The 21,419-nt window shown below is 36.9% G+C and overlaps 1 protein-coding gene across 2 annotated transcripts in view; it reads left to right on the top strand.

Moving 5' to 3' along the window:
* LOC127850937 (dystrophin-like) overlaps positions 1-21,419 on the top strand; it is a 241,431-nt gene that overhangs the window by 20,770 nt on the left and 199,242 nt on the right. For both annotated transcript variants that reach the window (XM_052384339.1, XM_052384338.1), the window contains exons 12-25: positions 1,083-1,255; positions 4,192-4,407; positions 5,726-6,166; positions 6,761-6,974; positions 7,491-7,594; positions 8,813-8,965; positions 9,164-9,325; positions 9,598-9,726; positions 10,198-10,371; positions 10,844-10,999; positions 13,162-13,335; positions 15,303-15,488; positions 18,138-18,296; positions 18,957-19,115. In XM_052384339.1, coding sequence (XP_052240299.1) covers positions 1,083-1,255; positions 4,192-4,407; positions 5,726-6,166; positions 6,761-6,974; positions 7,491-7,594; positions 8,813-8,965; positions 9,164-9,325; positions 9,598-9,726; positions 10,198-10,371; positions 10,844-10,999; positions 13,162-13,335; positions 15,303-15,488; positions 18,138-18,296; positions 18,957-19,115 — 2,600 coding nt within the window. The remainder of the gene's footprint in view (positions 1-1,082; positions 1,256-4,191; positions 4,408-5,725; positions 6,167-6,760; positions 6,975-7,490; positions 7,595-8,812; positions 8,966-9,163; positions 9,326-9,597; positions 9,727-10,197; positions 10,372-10,843; positions 11,000-13,161; positions 13,336-15,302; positions 15,489-18,137; positions 18,297-18,956; positions 19,116-21,419) is intronic.

The following is a 21,419-nucleotide window of genomic DNA, read 5'->3' as shown; positions in this document are numbered from 1 at the left end:
AATGATAACTCAAGAATGCTTACGCCTAGGATCATGAAACTTCATAGGTACATTGATCATGACTGGCAGATGACCCCTATTGATTTTCAGTTCACTAGGTGAAAGGTCAAGGTCACAGTGACTCGAAATAGTAAAATGGTTTCCGGATGATAACTCAAGAATGCTTACGCCTAGGATCATGAAACTTCATAGGTACATTGATCATGACTGGCATATGACCCCTATTAATTTTCAGGTCACTAGGTCAAAGGTCAAGGTCACAGTGACTCGAAACAGTAAAATGGTTTCCTGATGATAACTCAAGAATAATAAGGACTAGGATCATGAAACTTCATAGTTGCATTGATCATGACTGGCAGATGACCACTATTGATTTTCAGGTCACAAGGTCAAAGGTCAAGGTCACAGTGACAAAAAAACGTATTCACACAATGAGTGCCACTACAACTGACAGCCCATATGGGGGGCATGCATGTTTTACAAACAGCCCTTGTTATAAGTTTAAAACAATGAATGTTATGCCTTCATTATGCTGAGTAAAAAGCTTAACACTTACATAATTGCATGTGACAGCATGCACAAGTTTTTCTTAGCATTTTTACCTGACACTTGATAATAATGTCATAATATACTAAATTGTAGTTAATTAAACTGCATGTTGGATTCATAACATCAGCTAACATCATTTTGTGTATTGTTATTAAACATTTCGATTACTTTGCTTCCAAAAATAAGATACCTTTTTGTATCTCAGCTGTTCAGTACTTTAAATTAAAGTGAGCAATAAGTATTTATTGTCTCCAAAATCAGTAATGTTTCCTACAAGAATAGTTTCAATATACCATTGATTTGAAATTGGTGTATATTGTTCAGCATAGTAATTTTCAAATGGCCCACTTTCCGCTTTTATAGAATTTTTCTTTTAAGAAACTCTCTTCTAAACAAAAATCCAGTTTAAGCTGAAAGAGTTGTCCCTGATTGTCCTGTATGGACTGCACAAGCTTATCTGAGACGACACTTTACTCACATGCATTAAGCCCAGTTTTCACAAAACGAGTCTCATATTTTCTTTTGTTGTGCAGGTGAGCGACAGAGGGCCCTCACTGATCTCTTGGAGCGTCAGCCGCCCAAGGCCTACATTGAGGCCATGGATGCTCTGCTGAGGTGGCTGGAGAACAATGAGGAGGTTATCCAGTCCGAAAAGTTTATCGTCAAGGAGTTACCTTCTTTGGAGAAACAGCTGAAACATTTCAAAGTGAGCACTGGAGATTTATGTTAGTCTGGCTCAACAAAAACTGGGCTTTATGCATTTGGGTGAAGGGTTGCCCAAGATTAGCCTATACAGTCTTATCAATCACAGGCTTATCTTGGGCGACTCTTTCCACTCAAACTAGATTTTCGCTAAGAAGAGACTTCCTTAAAACAATAAGTACCATAACAGTGGAAAGTGTTGTCCCTGATAAGCTGTAAAGACTACACAGGCTAATTTTTTACCACACTTAACCCACATGCATAAAGCCCAGTTTTCCCATAACACACCCCATGTTATTCTTTCATCTTTGGTCATGCTTTATGTTTATGTTTTCTGTATGTCTGTCTTGTATCTAAAATTGTAATCTAGTCAATAATGTGTCATGTCCCAAGTATTTGGTGTATGTTCACTGTGTATTGTATTAAACATTCATGTTTGTTTTCACATTTGTTTGCCACTATTTCAGCATTATCATTTTTTTAACCAAAACAATCATTTATTGAATATGCCTTTGCCACAGTTTAACCACACTGTTTTCTCCTATCTTTATATATTGCTGTTTTTAGGGTTGAAGGAGAAAACTGATACATATAAGCTTAGCAGATAAAGATTTCCTTTGCCAATATCTAACAAAAAAGTATGTTATGGTATTTACATGCAATTTTGTTGGAATACTTGGAAAGGCCCTGAGACAATTAGATTGCTTCAAGGCAATGTGGGTCAGGCAGCTGACTTAATTTTGAGCTCACCTGAGCATAAAGTGCTCATGATGAACTTTTGTGATCGCCTTTTTCCGTAGTGCACCGTTTGTTGTGGGAAGTGCATAGCCACCATTTACCATCTTCATGAAAATCTGTAAGAACTTGTGTCAAAATGATATCTTCATACATGCCATACGTCCTGGATTGTCCCGAATTGTCCCGGAAATGAAGAACGTGTCCCGCAGTCCCGGAAATTTGTCAAATATCGTATCTTAGGCTTAACTGCACCTCGAATCTATGTTCCCACTAATCCCCAGCATCTCCATGGCAATGCCTACCCAAATAGGTGACTACGCTACGTGTCAAAATCGATCAATTAACAGGGGCCCTCTTATCATATCGATTGTCTCACGGTCGCAGTCAAATCGAAAAGGCGGTATTATTTAATGTGGTTGTTAATTGGATTGAATACTTGTATACTGATTATATGGCAGTTTGTTGGCGCACGGTTTGAATGAGCGACAACACTCGTTAGCAGTCATACCTGTACCTGCAGTAAGATCATGCAGACGACGAATGACGTAATTTTCATACGCGTGTGATTTTAATGCAGTTTGTTGAATTAATTACGCACAACTGTAAATGATTCGTTTGATTTACAAATGAGCATTTTTCAATTTGTAATCTGAAACATGCTTCCGAATTTTAATGCTTACGCGACATTAACAAATACTAGCGTAAAATAAACAGTGCTTTATCCTTTGTCTCAAAAGCGCGCGAAAATTATGCAGACATGTAGAACATAGCATGGAAAGTGTGGGTGTATTTTGTGTTGAATAAAAACATGAACATCACATCTGGCGATGAAGCGTGTTCAGTGGGAAAAAAACGCCCCGATTGGACGTTATTGCATCACATCTTTAAATAGTAACAAATGCGCTACAAAGTTTTATGCGGCCGTGGATACGCCCAAGCGTTTCATGCAGATGACGTGACATGTACACAAAAGCAATTTGGTGCTCTTTTCTAACACCAAAAACACGTGGCTTGTATCTAGTAACAGAAGTAGTAATGTTTAATTTGACGTTAATAGATCTAGTGTATTTCGGATAGGCTTTCGAACTTAGCAATTTACAATGTGAAAAAAATGCGTACCCAAAATGCATACATGTCTATATATATCGCTATATGATGTAAACATGTCCCGGAAAATCGGCAAAGGTCCTGGAAAATTGAGCTCAATGTCCCGGAATTGGTCCGAAAATTTATGGCATGTATGATATCTTGGATGAGTTAGAAAATGGTTCCAGTTGTTTGAAAAACATGGCCACTGGGGGGTGGGGGTGGGTGGGGGTGAGGGGGCAGTTATCCTTATGTCCCTATGATTAAACCTTGTTAACACTCTAGAAGTCACATTTATTGTCCAATCTTCATGAAAATAAGTAAGAACATTTGTTCTCATGAAATCTCGGATGCGTATACAAATGGTTACGGTCTGTTGAAAAACATGGCCACCTTCGGGTGGGGCATTTTTCCTTATACGGCTTGATTAAAACCTTGTTAACACTCTAGAAATCACATTTTAAGTCCAACCTTCATGAAACTTTGTCAAAACATGTTCTAATGATTTATTGGACGAGTCCCAAAATGGTACTGGTCTGTTGAAAAACATGGCCACCAGGGGGCAGAGCATTTTTATTTATATGGCTTTAGTTAAACCTTGTTAACATTCTTGGAGTCACATTTATTGTCAAATCTTTATGAAACATGGTCAGAACATTTGGTTTTAAAATGGTTATGGTTTGTTGAACAACATTGCTGCCTGGGGGTCATGCATTTTTCCTTATAATATAAGGAATATAAGGATATAAATATATTATGGCTATAGTGAAATCTAGTTGACTCTATATAAACCACATTTATTGGCCAATTTTCATGAAAATTTGTCAGAACATTGGTCCCAATGAAATCTTGGCTGAGATTGAACATGGATCTTTTGAGCTCAAAAACTTGGTCACTAAGTCAAACATATATAAAATGTGAATACTCTAGTAGTCCTTTGTTTGGTCCAATCTTTTATCTTCATGAATAAGTTTCACAGATTATTTGGATCTCAGATGAGCGTCTGAGGGCCCATGACCCTCTTGTTTTACATTTTTAGCATGGTGTTTGAATCAGTTTCATGTGCATTCCTATATTTATGCAACATCTATAAAATAATGTAAAATACCTCCACAGACCCTGGGTGAAGATCTCCATGAGCAGAAGAGTAGTAGAGATTATTTGAGCAGGACAGGAAGTGACCTTATTAGCAAAGGTGCCTCTGGGGAAAAAGCCTCTAAACTGGAGACAGATTTAAAGCTGCTCACTAGCAGATGGAATAGTGTGTCTGCTGCCATGGAAACCAGAATCAGAGACTTGGAAACAGCTGTTCAACAACTCAAGGAGTATACTGTAAGTTGTTTACGACATGCAAACGATTTTGTGCATGCCAATGTTTTTCAAGTTTAAGATCCAGATTGATACATTATCATTTGAACTCCAGTCCCCCAATCTTGTTCTTTAAATTACGGACATATGTAGTTTTCGAAGAAAACAAGGTTGCCAGCTCAAGGTCAATGTCACACTTGAAGGTCATATGTTTGAGTATGTTTTCTTATGCTGGTTCTACATCTCTTTACCTTTAAGGGATTTTAATGAGATAGGCAGAAGGCATAAAGCAGTCCCACCACTTGAAGGTGAGGGTAACAACTGAAAGTCATTATAGTGGATCTAGTTTTCCTGTGCACTGCCTTGTTGCATTCCCAATTAATCATAAGTAATTCATGGACATCCCATATCTTGTTTTAAAAGACTTATTGTCTTTGTTTAAATCAAAACAGATTTCTGTTATAAAGTATTTATCAGCTTATAATTATTCATTTAGCCATGTGTTGTGTTGGAAAATTAGGACTATCTTTTTAACCAGGTTTTCCAAAGGAAAAATCTGGTTATTAGATTGGCAAATGTCGGCGGGCGGGCGGGCTGGCTGGCGGGCTGGCGGGCGGAACAAGCTTGTCCTGGCCATAACTTTGTCGTTCATTGTGAGATTTTAAAATTAATTGGCACATTTGTTCACCATCATTAGACGGTGTGTCGCGCGAAAGAATTATGTCGATATCTCCAAGGTCAAGGTCACAATTTGAGTTCAAAGGTCAAAAATGGCTATAAATGAGCTTGTCCGGCCCATAACTTTGTCGTTCATTGTCAGATTTTAAAATCATTTGGCACATTTGTTTACCATCATTAGACGGTGTGTCGCGCGGAAAAATTACGTCAATAATTCCAAGGTCAAGGTCACCATGACTAAAAATATATTTATTTTGATACAAATCAGTTCAGTTTTAGTTGTCCCCCTTTATCTGACTTTTTTTCACATTGAAAACCTGGTTTTGTGACAATTTTGTCCCTTGTCTTACATTTTACATTTAGAGTTTTATTCACAAGAGAGGTGTGATCAAAATTGTTGTACAATCATGGAAGAAAATTTATCACAAATAATATGAATGAAATTGAATTTTAATCATTAAAAAATGAAAACTCTTGTAATCATGTCTGTAGAGAACAGTTTATATAATTCAAAAAGGTCAGTTTTCTATGATGCCATCATGTTTCATCATAAACCTTTTTGTAAACTTATTTGTTGTAATGTATGTATAACTAATCTAAATAATTTATTCACAACATGTTCCATGTATTCATTTTATTGGTGTTTTTTTTTTTTAATTCCCAGACTCTGCGGCAAGGGCTAATGACGTGGATGAAGGAAATGGACGTCTTTCTTCATGCTGAGGACCCCACAAAAGGCGATCTTCCCACCCTGCAGGCTCAACTGGAAGAGAACACTCGAGTCCAGAAGGACATTAAAACACTGCAGAAAAATATGGACGATATCAATCACCTGTACCGCTCACTTTCGTTAAACATTGACCCTGTTTATGGTGCTAAGCTTTCAGAAGAAGTGGAGGAGTTGAACACGAACTGGAATAAAGTTTTAATTCTCTCGGAACAGCAGCACGATAGATTGAAAGGGTCACTGGACTCGAGTGAAGAAATATATCGGGAGATTCGACGGATCATTTCGTGGCTTGAGCCAATCAGAGATGAGATTTCTAACAAGGATTATTCTGTGCAAAGCTTGAGTGATTTACAGGTGAAGAACAAGCGCTTTAAGGTATTTACATTTCCTCCTGGCTTTACTTCCTAAGCTACTTAATTTAAAGACCTGTTATAATATAAAGTTTAATTTGCAAACAAAGATTATTGTTGAAATAAAAAAATACACTTTTGATCTTTGTCTTATCGTATCATACCACTTATAGTGTATTGCATTTGCATATCTATATCCACTACAAGTTCACTTTTGCCGATACTGTAATATAAACCAACTACAGAACTTGTTTAAGAGTATGTCGTCCAAAATATGTCACATCAAAGTTAAATGCATGTATCAGTATTGTTGTGGTAAATGTACCCTTTAGTGAAGTACAGCAGTTGTCAGTTATGGCATGTGCCTTTGATACTGTAAAACAAGATTACCCAGGAAAAGTGTGACTTGATCAACTGAGGGAAATTCTGTTGAAAATTAAACAAACAATACAAAACAATAATATCAGATAACATATTATATATTGGCTGGAATATAACACACAACAATTATTGTCAAAGCCAAAATGAAACTGCTGACTTCTGACCTATTTGTGAGATGCAACAGTATGCTGTTCCATTTGTAAGTTAACTGATCATGGACATTTGAACCATTTCAAAGACGCTGAGGACAGAGATGACAGGTAAAGAGTCAGAGGTGAAGCAGCTGACAGACGATGCCAACGAGATGTTGAGCACGGCGCCGTCTGGTTCCCTGCAGGACCTGGCACGGTCCCTGATGCGTATGAGTGCCATGTGGACCCACACTCTTCAGCAGGTGGAACACTACTATAAGCTGTTCCTCACCTCGGAGCAGAACTGGCGGGAATTTAAAAGTGAGTTAATGAACATTAATGGTGATATTAATGAAGTTTGGTGGCAAAATCTGTTTTTGGTTTTAAGACATTTTGGTTTGTGGCTTTATTAATTTTTAGAAGAACTGGCGGGAATTAAAAAGTGATTTAATGAAATTTGGTTGCCAATTCTGTTTTTTTGTTTGGTCTTTTTTATCACTAATCAAAAAATGACTTCCAAGCATGGACTGTTGGGAATACAAAAGTAAATGAAATGCAATCATGAATTTGATATTGTGTTGATTTCCCTGGTTTTAACATAATTGTATGCAATATAATGCAATATAATGTTATGTTTCATTTAAAGCAAGTATTTTATTAGCAAAAATCCAGTTTATGGGTAAAGCGTTGTGCCAGGTTAGCCTGTGTAAATTGCACAGGCTAATCTGGGAGGACACTTTTCGCACATACATATTGCCCATTTTTCCTAGAATGAAGCTCATATATGGACAGTTTAATAATTTGCGGTATTGATGGCAATTGTATTGATTATTTCAGATGCCCTTGGTGATGAAAACCGTTATCTGGATAGACTGGAAACGAAAATCAAGCATGCAACATCTGTCAGTACAGATGCAGAAGAAATATCTGAATACATGGATGTACGTTTATAAACCTTGTATTGTAGATAAAAGATCATTTTTGTGCAAGAGACCAGATTAGCCTTCTCAGTGTGTAGAAAGCTGTTCATGGGTCGTGGGTTCGAACCCAGGCCAGGCAAATTAACATGAGTTGAGATTTGTCATGAAATTCTTTCAACTGCCATTCTCGCCCTACCTCTCATTCAAGTATAGCAGTTGTCAGTTACTGTAAAATGTGTGTGCACTGGTAAAGTTTGAGATGGTTAACTAATTGCCATGATATGACTTAAATATTGTTGAAAAAAAGTGAAAAAATCCAACAGAACAAACAAACAAACTTTTGTGCAAGATTCTTATAATTGTAAATAATTTGTACTGTGTCCTGCAAAAATGGCTGATGTGCCATAGGCAACCAGCTTAGCTGCAGAACAGCCGGTGCATTTAGGCAGTCCACTTCTGAGGCAACAAAACCTTGTATGACTTTATAATGGACTGGGTAGCTCTTGACCGGACTGCACGGATGCGCAGGCTGGTCTGGAGCTATGGTGACGGCAAATGGCATGAGACCCATATTTGTATGATGGGGTCATCTTTTTCTATGTATTTTCCTGCTGCGGTATTTTTTGTTTAAAGGAAGTCTCTTCTTCGCAACAATTTAGTTTTGAACGGAAGGGTCGTCCCAGATTAGCCTGAGCAGTCTGCACAACACTTTCCGTACATGCATAAAGCCAAGTTTTCACAACACTTTCCGCACATGTATAAAGCCAAGTTTTCACAACACTTTCCGTACATGCATAAAGCCAAGTTTTCACAACACTTTCCGTACATGCATAAAGCCAAGTTTTTACAACACTTTCCGTACATGCATAAAGCCAAGTTTTCACAACACTTTCCGTACATGCATAAAGCCAAGTTTTCACAACACTTTCCGTACATGCATAAAGCCAAGTTTTCACAACACTTTCCGTACATGCATAAAGCCAAGTTTTCACAACACTTTCCGTACATGCATAAAGCCAAGTTTTCACAACACTTTCCGTACATGCATAAAGCCAAGTTTTCACAACACTTTCCGTACATGCATAAAGCCAAGTTTTCACAACACTTTCCGTACATGCATAAAGCCAAGTTTTCACAACACTTTCCGTACATGCATAAAGCCAAGTTTTCACAACACTTTCCGTACATGCATTAAGCCAAGTTTTCACACAAAGCAACTCAAATATATTTAAATTTCAGGACATAGAGTCATTTACGTCTGAGCATACCACAGAGAACCGAGCCCTCATTGAGGAGTTGAAACAGGAAATGATTGTCAACAGCATCTTGTCAGATCAGGTCACTTCAGAGTCTGATGTCTACGTGAAACGCCTGGAAAACCTAGAAAAACAGGTAGAGTACATACAGTTACATTTATTTTGATGACTTATTATCTGCCTACTGACGGTATCCTTGCACCAGAATTAACATTCATGTGACCTTTTCCTTAAAAAATCCAACACTTTTTTAATATTTGCAAATTGCTATAACATACAACCTTAAGCAGTACTTTTTTATCCTATTAAACCAAGATATTTCCTTAAATGCCAGGCAAAAGAAACAATCAAGAAGATGGAAGAGTCCATTAATGAAGCGCAGGCGGTTGAGAAGGAGCTTCTAGAGCTGTCTAAATGGCTGACAGTGGTGGACAAGGAGATACAGAACAGACTCGACGCAGACGTGTTGGCAGGAGACATACCTGAGGAGAGTGAAGTGAGTTAGCTCCCTTGAATGTATGAGAGTGAAGTGAGTGAGCTCCCTTGAATGTATAAGAATGAAGTGAATGAGCTCCCTTGAATGTATGAGAATGAAGTAAGTAAGCTCCCTTGAATGTATGAGAGTGAAGTAAGTAAGCTCCCTTGAATGTATGAGAGTGAAGTAAGTGAGCTACCTTGAATGTATGAGAGACTGTATGTAGCATGTATGTGTATTAAATACTAGATAATATAAAAGAAAAGTCAATCACATTAAAATTGATTTTTCAGCAAATGAAGGAGGAGTTTCGTCAGCAAGAGGAGTTGATTATCTCCCTTGAAAAGAAGTCTGCTGAGTACAAGGCAGTGGGAAAACTGGATGCAGCCCGTAGAATTGAGTACCAGCTGCAGAGAATTAAGGTAGGCATGTAGGCTTGTAGCTGAGTTAGAACAAGCAGTGCATACTGTTGTATTATTGGGGGTGGAGTGCGGGGAAGTAATAAGTCCTCCCCCCCCCCCAACAACAACAATAAACAACAACACAGTAACAAAACACAAGAACCACACAACACATAAAAATTTCCTCTAATACAAACAAAAAGACAGAGTTTACCAAAATATTTATGTAAATTTCAGTAAAACAAAGTATTTGATGCCATTTTAAATCTTTTCTGGCCACTGTTTACATATTATTTGCCATTTAAGAAAAAACACAGTCACGTCCCAAGTCTTAACACAGGCTATTTTTTGTGTGAAACTTGCTAAACAAGATAACGTCCAAGTTAAATTGTTTCTTTTTATTGAATGGAACGTAATATTATGTAAATGTCTGAAAACTTTGATCTAAATTTCACATTATGATCTCACTTTGATTTCATTTGTCAATTTCAGAGAAGCATGGCAGACCTAAACGTGAAGTTCCAAAAATTTCAACGACCAGCAGATTTTGAGCCAAAGCAGAACCATGTGAAGCGAGAGCTGAACAATATTCAGGAGCGCATGTATATGCTCGAGATTCACGCAGACGATCTGGACTTGCTGCAGGCCAAACATGACCAATGCATGGTATCACTTACCTTCTAGATTTTAAAGGAAAAAAACCCAAAGAAAACAATAAATTAATATTTATTTCAATAAGCATAAGCTATTGTTAGTAAGAATTGCTTGACTTTGTTATTTTTAAATGTTGTGTTAAAAGATGTAGTTTTATAAGCTATTTATAAATTACAAATTTATTTTTTTTTGGTAAAAAAGGAACACTTTAAAGACATTTTAAGTGATATACATCTAGTATCAATAATTTACAGAAACATTAAACCACTTATTTTATAATCAAATAAAAAAAATTGAAATATTTGCAAAGAAATGTCTTGTAATAAATTCCGGCGGTAAAAAAATATTCCAGGTTTCTTAAAAAAATTCTACAGAAAAAGATGAGTGAAAAAAGCCTGAGCATAACAGATTGTTTATAAATGTGTCTTAAGTCTCAGATATTTTCAAGATGACATTGGATTTACGTAAGTTAATTTCATTCCAGAAATTCTACACAACGATGAGTGAGTTGAAGTCCGAAGTAGAGTATGTCATAAAGACTGGACGCCACATTGTGGAGAAACGACAGGTGGACTTTCCTGATAAACTGAGCAAACAACTGGATGCATTGAAACAGCAATACAACGTTATTGGAGCTCAGGTACACCTCCAGACTGCATGTCCACCATTTATATATCGTGTGGGGTAATACTCCCCTTTTCCCAAATGTTTAAAAACAAATATACAAATCATTTCCAAATGACATCTTATTGACCAAACTAAAGAAAAACTCACATTTACATGGGTAAAATAATGATTTGGTAATTATTTATTGAAAAATTGTTTTACATTGTGCATGCAATAGCTTGTGAGACCTGTCGAAAATTAAGTAAATATACTTCTTAATACAATGCATCAATTGTATGATCCATTCCCACGGAATGTTTTCAGCTAAAATACTATGTTTGTATGCCTGTTAATAAATCAAGGGGTCTAATGGGAACACATGGTTTGTTTAGGTGGACAGTGTCCAGAAGAATAACATCTGCTCATTATTTAAAATTTTAAGCATTAATAACCCGACCAAGTTTGATATCCAGACAGATCAAATGAAGCACTTTTGAATTATGGCCCTTGAATTATTATTAAAAAATGACCAAATTAACTTTGTTGGCTGTTAAACTCTCAGATTTTTTATCAGATCATCATGAAACTTGATGATAATGTTAATTTACATAATATTTTAATATTTTGAGAAGTTCAATAACCAGCCGGAGTGCATGAAGCACATCACAAGTATGGCCCTTGAATTAACAAATGACCGAATTAAACATGTCCCCCTTTAACTCAACTAGGTTTAATTGTATCATCATGTGGTCACAATGCTTGTGGGTATAAATCTCACCCATGTACGAAAATAATCCAAATATCTTGAAGCTCTTTAGAATTATGGTCTTTGAAAAATATGAAATTTCCAAAATATCGAGCTCTCTAGCTTAAATAGTTTTAATTTAATAATCTTCAAAATAAAAAATGTAACACAGTCCTTCAAACAGGCTTATTTTATGACAAGTTTGCTATCTGGTTTTCCAATTATATATTTTTTGAATTTTAATTGAAATAAACATACATGCCATATGTCCCGGATTGTCCGCGATTGTCCCGGAAATGAGGAACGTGTCCCGCAGTCCCGGAAATCTGTCAAATGTCCCGGATTTAACACAATCCATACATACATGTACCTTATCTTAGGTTTAACTGGACCTTGAATCTGTGTTTTCACTGATTCGCAGCGTCTCCATGGCAATGCCTACCTAAATAGGTGACTACGCTATGTGTCAAAATTGATCAATTAACAGGGGTCCTCTCATCATATCGATTGTCTCACGGCATTGTTTAATGTGTTTGTTAATTGGCTTGAATACGTATATACTGATTTTATGGCAGTTTGTTGGCGCACGCTTTCAATAAGCGACAACACTCGTAAGCAGTCATACCTGTACCTGCAGTAAGATCATGCAGACGACGAGTGACGTAATTTTCATACCCGTGTGATTTATTGCAGTTTGTTGAATTAATTACGCACAACTGTAAATGTTTTGTTCGATTCTCAATGAGCATTATTCAATTTGTAATCCGAAACACGCATCTGAATTTGAATGCTTACGCGACATTTACAAATACTAGTGTCAAATAAACAGTGCTGTTTGTCTCAATAAAAGCGCGCAAAAATTATGCAGACATGTAGAACGTCACATGGAAAGTTTGGGTGTATTTTGTGTTGTATAAAAACATGAACATCACGTCAGGCGGTTTACCGGTGTTCAGTGGAAAAAAAAAAGCCCCGATTGGACGTTATTTCATCACATCTATAAATAGTAACAAATGCGCTACAAAGTTTTTATGCGTCCGTGGATACTCCCAAGCGTTTCATGCAGATGACATGACATGTACACAAAAGCAATTTGGTGCTCTTTTCTAACACGATAAACACGTGGCTTGTATCTAGTAACGGAAATAGTAATTAATAATTTGACCTTAATAGATCTAGTGTATTACGGATAGGCTTTCGAACTTAGCAATTTAAGATGTTAAAAAAATGCGTACCCAAAATGCAAATATATGTCTATATAATATCGCTTTATGTATACATGTCCTGGAAAATAGACAAAAGTCCCAGAAAATTGAGCTCAATGTCCCGGAATTGGTCTGAAAATTTATGGCATGTATGGAAATAAACAGCAGTCACTTTTGTAAGAACTGATGTCCACTTTAAAGCATTTGATGTCATTTTCATTGTCACGGAGCACCTTTGTTGCCTAGGTAACGGAGGGCAAGACAAAGATAGAGAAGACACTGAAGCTGTACAAGAAACTGAGGAAGGAGCTGTCTGCTGTGCAGGACTTCATCACCCGTAGCAACCACGAGCTGGACACACGTGAGAAGGCAGACACCACTGGGACCTTAAACAGGCAGAAGGACCTCTCCTTTGCCAAGGTACTGAGAAAAAACTGGCTTAATGCATGTGCCAATAGTGTTCACACAGGCTATTCAGGGACGACGTTTTCAGCCTAGACTGGATTCTGTTTAGAAGAAGCAAATTAAATTAAAACAACTCAAGACAAAAGTAGTCTTCCTATTGATTTATTTTACCATTTTACTTAACAATATTTCCAAGGCACTAAAGATGCTTACGGTTGTGTATCAGTCATGCGTAAATAATCAGTCGATAATTTCAAAGGTTTTGTGACAGTTTGTTCGCTATGATATACTTTCCACACTAATTGGTCACTACAGTGAACACCTCCACACAAAAATTGTGGCAAGTTACTTAGGACTCTGATAATGGCAATTGGGGTAGCTCATGGAAATTGTGCATTGAATGCATAATATCGTCAAAACATTTATTTCGTCACGTACTGTGAAACCATTATTATTCGTCCGACATTAATTTTCGCATTTTTCGTCCTTCGACCGATGGACGAATTCAAGATCCGGACGAACAATCATGTCCCATATTTGAAACAAATAAGACTGAATTACCGTAGGCATGAGGCATTTAAATCCAGCGTAATCCACGCATATACACAGGGCTCGAAATTAACACTCGCACACTCGCAAAATGCGAGAAAAAAAAGATTGCAAGGGAAGTTATAAGCCACTAGTGTTTTTTGTGAATAAAGAAATAGTGAAAAAAAAACGAGTTATATTGCTTAATGCGTTCGACGGCGTGAACGCTAAACCGTAGGTCAATTTTTTGAACATCCGAATACCCATATGCAGAAGCGCGCACCTTATTTGTTGACTGGTATACTTAAAATACAGATACACAGATGGTATTGATACAAAGAACTTGAAACAGTCGACTATTCACACTCAAGTTAAATCCGGTTTTGACACAAAGGGGTGTTCATTATACAGTGTACTGACAACTGACATTTCCTGTAAAACGCGAATGCAATAAGGCTGTATCGAATGCGTCAACTTCGTTTAGGTATAATAGTGTTGATTAGCGCTAATTGTTAACAACTTTATTACCCATTGTGTGTATTGTGTTTTTCAGGGGTGTTGCAGATTATACAGCCTACACGCGGCGAATCCGGATTAAAGACAATACTATTTAACGCAATTAAAATATGACGATGTGTGATCAACACCTGACTGAAATATATTCTGCGCTTTGTTACAAATTAATAAAGAACATTTTGATTTGTGTTTAGTTGTTTGGTTTTTACTGCATCTACTATTTTTGTACATATACATAAAAACCCGTACCTTTGGTTTTTTTACGATTTTTTCGCAACCGCGTATTACATGTATTACAAACAAATCGGACGTTGTTTTTTTTCAAAACCAGAAATGGACGAATTTAAGAGCGGACGAAGTAGTCATTTTTATGAAAAGGGCGAAATTTTGTGCCGACGAAAATAAATGGTTTCACAGTAAATAGTTTTAACAAATTATTATTGAACTCATTACACATGACTATAATTGTTTTGATAAATTTTCAAATGAAAATTGTTCAAATTGTAATCAAAAACATCGTGGTAACAAGTTGACAATCAATTAAACAGTGATCATGCATTTCCTGTTGACTTTTTGTCCCAATAAAAAGCGCACAAAAAACTTGAATACCACAATTATATTAACAACTTAACCTAAATATTATTGACACCTAAACCTCAATTTCATGAACTTTTTACCTGAACTTTACTAACATTACACCTGAATATCATTTAGACTTGCATCTCAATTTCATAGGCACTTTCACCTCAATTTCATAGACATTTTCTCCTCAATTCATTAACACTTTCACCTCAATATCAATTTCACCTTTACCTCAATGCATTTGCACTTTCACCTCCATTTCAATCCCACCTTTACCTTAATTTCATGAACACTTTCACCTCAATATCATGAACATTTCAACTCCCAAGTTGTTATGTATCGGTCATATTCTCTAGGCAACCCTACAGGAGATTATGAAGCGCCATTCTCTGCTGACCTCCATGCGCGACCTCGTGACCCAGATAAGTGACCTTACAGAGGAGGGCACAGGTCTGGTTGAGCTGGGAACCAACTTGGATAACCTCTCGCACCAGTGGAACCAACTCTCAGAGAGGCTCACAGCCTGGATACAGAAACTGCAGGTGAGACTGGATAAGGCTATAATGAGTTTGTAGAAAATGTGTGTATATTAAGATATTTTAAACGTTTTTGTGATGTTAAAATTATTGCAATAATTTTATTACATGCTCTTAATCCATGTTTTGATATGCCCCCAAAAGAAGATGGCAGAATATATTGGTTAGACTACACTCCATTATATCACAGTCTGTTATATCGCATTTTCTGATATACCACAAATTGCCTTTCAATAATCGAATTAGCATGCTTACTAGATAGCATGTTTTAATCTGAAAATTTGCAAACTTTATCAAAAAGGTGCTAGCTAGTATTTCACCCTTTATTTTGATGCTTAGTGTGGCATGCAGTGGAGCTCCAAAATAGGTTATTACTTATAATGTTGTTTTTACTGGACTGGGCCTGTTTTTTACACTTAAGAAATAACCAATTAGTGTCACAACCCAAGTATTCATGCCAGTTAAGTTGCGTATAAATCATTTAGTTGCCCTACTGATCATTCTATCTCGACACGAAATACGGCTAAGAGCAATACTGTCTTGATTAAATGAAAACAGTTTTGGTTGTAAGTAAAAGGTCAAAACAACTGTAAATAATAGTGGCATATTGTGACTATTTATATTCTAACACCATTTGTGAGAGTTGATTTGAATGCATGCAATATTAGATTTTATACATACTTTACGTAAAGATGTTTTTGTCTAGTTTATTCACGATCATACCTAAAAAAAAAAATAATTGTAGGTTTTGACTTTTTATTATTAACAAAACTATAACAAATATGTATGTAAGAATTGGTTTGCAATTATAACTATACAAATATGTAGCAACGCCATAAATAAAATAAAAAAATGGGTAAATTTTTCAACGTATCCACTGAACAATCAAGTCAGACCTGTCTGGAGTTATATTTTGATGTATATATATCAGGATCGATAGACCCTGCAAACTTCAATATAATGGACTTTGCAGACTGCACAGGCTAATGTGGAATAACATGAAGCACATAAATCAAGATTGTTTTCCTTGATTGCAACTCAAATACATATCAAAATGTATCATGCTTTGAAGAGAAAGTGTGCCACTGCTGCTTTTGTATCCATGATGTCATTATTAACTCCATCTATAAAGACAATGTCTCAGATGAACATCAGCCAGAAGATACAATAATAAAGTGGCTCATCAATGTGTATACCTCCGATAATAATGATAATGATATTGAATGAAATTATTCGATTTATGTCACATAGAGCCATGGCTACATTTTTATGCTCACCAAAATAAAATTTCGGCGGAGCATATAGTTGCCAGTTTGTCCTTCCCTCCTTCCTTCCTTCCTTCCTTCCTTCCTTCCTTCCTTCCTTCCTTCCTTCCTTCCTTCCTTCCTTCCTTCCTTCCTTCCTTCCTTCCTTCCTTCCTTCCTTCCTTCCTTCCTTCCTTCCTTCCTTCCTTCCTTCCTCCCTCCCTCCCTCCCTCCCCCCTCCCTCCCTCCCTCCCTCCCTCCCTCCCTCCCTCCCTCCCTCCCTCCCTCCCTCCCTCCCTCCCTCCCTCCCTCCCTCCCTCCCTCCCTCCCTCCCTCCCTCCCTCCCTCCCTTACTTACTTACTTACTTACTTCCGTCACACTTTTGTTACTGTTTCTCATAGCCCCTTTAATACTTTACTAATCTCTTTCATATTTGGCACGTAGGTACCTTGCATGGACCTCTACTTTTAGATGAGGTTTGAGGATACTTGGGTTAAGGTCACCAAGGCTAATAATAGATTTTTCTGTCACACTTTCGTTACAGTTTCTCATAGCACCTTCAATTCTTTACCGATCTCTTTCATATTTGCCATGTTGGTACCTTGCATGGACCTCTACCTTTTGATGAGGTTTGAGATCACTGGGGTCAAGGTCAAGGTCACCGAGGCTAATAGTAGATTTTTCCGTCACACTTTTGTTACAGTTTCTCATAGCACCTTCAATACTTTACCGATCTCTTTCATATTTGGCATGTACGTACCTTGCATGGACCTCTACCGTTTGATGAGGTTTGAGGTCACTGGGGTCAAGGTCACTGAGGCTAATAATATATTTTTATGCCCCCGATTCAATAAAAGGGGGTTAATTGTTTTTGGCCTATCTTTCTTTCTGTCTTTCTTTCTTTCTGTCTGTCATTCTGTCCCAAAACTTTACTGTACAGTCAAGTTTTGCAATAACTTTCGAAATATTGGACATAGCAACTTGATATTTGGCATGCATGTGTATCTCATGGAGCTGCGCATTTTGAGTGGTGAAAGGTTAAGGTCAAGGTCATCCTTCAAGGTCAAAGGTAAAAAAATTATGTCCCAAAACTTTACTGTACAGTAAAGTTTTGCAATAACTTTTTAAATATTCAACATAGCAACTTCATATTTGGCATACATGTGTATCTCATGGAGCTGCACATTTTAAGTGGTGAAAGGTCAAGGTCAAGGTCATCCTTCAAGGTCAAAGGTCAACAAAAAAGCGGCGCTTTAGGGGGCATTGTGTTTCTGACAAACACATCTCTTGCTTTAGGTGGTTATTATAACATAGATTGACAAAGCGCATCATCGGGGAGCATCCATCAGTTTCACTGATATTCTTGTTGTCAATATATATTATACAACAATTTCTGTTTTTTCATTGAAGACGACAGCCCCAGTGAACGTTGACGAAAAGTTCACTCAGTTCCAGACTCAGTGCCTGAAGGTCAAGGACTGGATGTCCCAGACAGAGTCTTTGCTGCAGACACATGACTCTCTGCCAGCGGAACATCAGGTGTCGGACTTCTGGATCTCCAAACTGCAGGTATGAATTGTAAACTCAAAAAGTAAATAGTTGCTTTAATGGAATTGCCCTGAACTTATTGCTTATTGCAATGCATGTGTGTAAAGTATTGTCAAATATTAGCCTATGCAGTCTGCACAGTCATTTCAGGAACGGAGCTTAGCTCGTCAACTGTATTTCCAGTTAGAAGCGCTTTCCTTTAAACTAAAAGTTTCATAAAAAGCGAAATGTAGTCCCTGATAAGCCTGTTAGGACAGCACTGTCTAATCTGGGATGACTCTTCACGCACATGCATTATAGGTCCTGTTTTCTCTGAAAACAGATCATATATATATTATAAAAATTAAAGACTGTCTTTAAATATTAAGTTTTATTTGAATAACAAAATATATATCAGGTCAGATCTAAAAGACTGCTTTTATATGTTTGATTTTCCAGTTTCCGGATGTAATTGTTAGATATTCCATTTTTTTAGAGGAAAAATATAAACTATACATTTCCTATAGGTTTCATTTGTAACCCATAGATACTGATGAGCAGCAAACAGCATAAAACCTTAATCATTTTCAAGTTACTCGCAGGCTGTTTTGGTTTTATGCTGGTTGCATATGGACATTTTCACTTTTCTTCTAAGAGGGAAGTGTTAAAACGGCAAATATTTAACTGTTTGCCACATTTCAGACAGTGCAAAAAGACTGTGTAGACAAGGCCAGTGAGGTGGAGACCATGCGTGAATGTGCCATGTCCATACTCAACAAGAATGACCAGTTCACCAGCATGGTTGAGCCGGAGCTTACCTTCATCAACCAGCGATGGGCAGAAATCACCGCTCGATTGAAGGTGAGCAAGTCTCAAGACGTGTGGTCAGTGTCACAGAATATATATGAAGGATAAATAAAGGATATATGGTTGGTGACTTTTGATAGTATGTAATATCAGACAAGTCTGATATAGTGTAGGAAAAAGTGAGGCTTGACACGCCTTTTCACATGTCTTATCTGATGATTTGCATAATAATATGCGTAAATCTGTGACTATATCAAGCCACATCTTGATATAGAGAGTTTGAACAAAATGCTCCAGTATAGGAAGTAATCATGCATATGACATGGTTTCATTTATCCAATTTTTAAGCTATTGTAAAATGCCTGGTCTGGCAACAAAACGTGTGTGGGAATTGGGAGTGAAATCCATTTTACAGCCATTCTCCCTCCATCTCTGATTCAAGTAGGGCAGTTGTCAGTGACTGGCACACATATGTGCATTTGGTACTGGTAAACCAGCTGTCCTAGGAAAGTTAATGGTCAGCTGACCACGTGATACACTGTAACTCCATTATAGTGCGGTCCGTTATAACGCTGTGTCCAATATAAAGCGGGGGGTCCTTGGATCCCGTTTTTTCTCCAACCTTCCATTTCTGACTCAAATCCATGTTATGCAACTTTCAGAAAATTCAAAGAAGCCGGTGATCTCAGCTTGATTGCTTTATCCGTCCGTTTAACTGATTTTAATCGATTAGAGGTTAAACGACACTCGACAGCTAATTGGTGTTAATCTGTTGTGTAATGTCAATAAAGGTGTGAAAACTCGCGAGTCCGTGTTAATTACATGTATTCCCTATCAGAGCGGTTCAGTGCGCTATTAAAGTTATTTAAAACGATTACCTGTTTATGTTTTGTATTTATCGTGTATTGTATTTCATTGTATAAACTATGCCTGTGTGTGTTATTGTTTATTATATGCTACACATGCTTGATAAATAAAAATCTCTGTGTGTGTGTTTAATGTTTCAGTACGTATATGAAAAAGAAATGAAAAAATCCTGAGTTTTATTTACATGCTAACGCAGTGTAATAGGTAACAGAGATGCACTTAAAATTTGTGCCCATTATAAGAAAGTCCACGGAAAGCACGTTTTTTACATGCTGCATATGACGCAATAAAATATTTCTTTGTACATGTATCGTATTGCATTCAATCTAAATTTAAATTCGCTTGTCCAATGAAAGCTGTGTCCCATAATGCACTGTAATAATTTTTCTGAAAAATGGCGTAGGCATATGATTTTGTTTACGAAATTCGTAAACATATTTCTTGTCATAAATGTTTAACATTATTTTTTGTAAGTGATGTTGTAATTATATTTGATTATCGGATAAATGTGCACATTAGAAAAGCGGTATGTATACTGTTATCGTTCGATTTGGTTTATATGCATGTATTTGCGGATGACAACACAGCATGACAATACACAGGACCTATATTATAGGCTATACTTTACCTGTTTTTATAGCCCCTGTAAATAAATAAGCTCAAAACTTATAACGCTGTCCGTTTATAACGCTGTTGCGTGGCTTGGACCCCGTCATCCGCGTTATATTGGAGTTACAGTGTATGACTGAAATACTGTCGAAAATGGTGAAAACCCAACAAAAGAAACAAACAAAACAGTAATTCTAAAGCATTCAGGTACTGTTGCTTTAATAGGTATTGTAAAACCATTTATTTTGGTCGGTATGGAATTTCTTGGTTTTTAAAAAAAATGACCTTAGTTCTTGGTTATCTGATTTTCACAAAAAGTAATATGGAAATTGTGTGGGTCATTTTCAGATTTGTTTGTAATACTTGTCTGCAAGGGGTTCACTTGCAGGAGGTTGTACCCATGAATTAACTTGTTCATTGTAATGAGGTTAGAGTTACTGGCCCTTTTTATTGCATGCCATGCAAATTAACTAGTAAATTGTTATGATTAATGGGACAAGTGTTTGAATGACGAAGCCAATTTCCAATAAGGCTTTATTCCACTACAATCATACTTACATTCTTACCTTTATCGGCACCAAAAAGAGAAGGCGCAAATATTATTGCTTATAATAATGTTCTAGTTTGCTGTTTCATGTTTGCTAAATTAAATCATGGTACTAAACATGACAACAATTTGTATAGTACCTGTTTTCATGAATACAAATCTTAACTTTTGTTATGCCCGCGGATGGAAAGATCGAGGGTATATTGTTTTTGGCCTGTGTGTCTGTGTGTCTGTCACTAAACTTTAACTTTGGTCATAACTTTTACAATATTGAAGATAGCAAATTGATATAGTGGCATGCATTGTATCTCATGGAGCTACACATTTTGAGTGGT

Source organism: Dreissena polymorpha, chromosome 11, assembly GCF_020536995.1.
Source record: "Dreissena polymorpha isolate Duluth1 chromosome 11, UMN_Dpol_1.0, whole genome shotgun sequence".
NCBI lineage: Eukaryota > Metazoa > Mollusca > Bivalvia > Myida > Dreissenidae > Dreissena > Dreissena polymorpha.
This window is presented reverse-complemented; position numbering and strand designations above follow the sequence as displayed.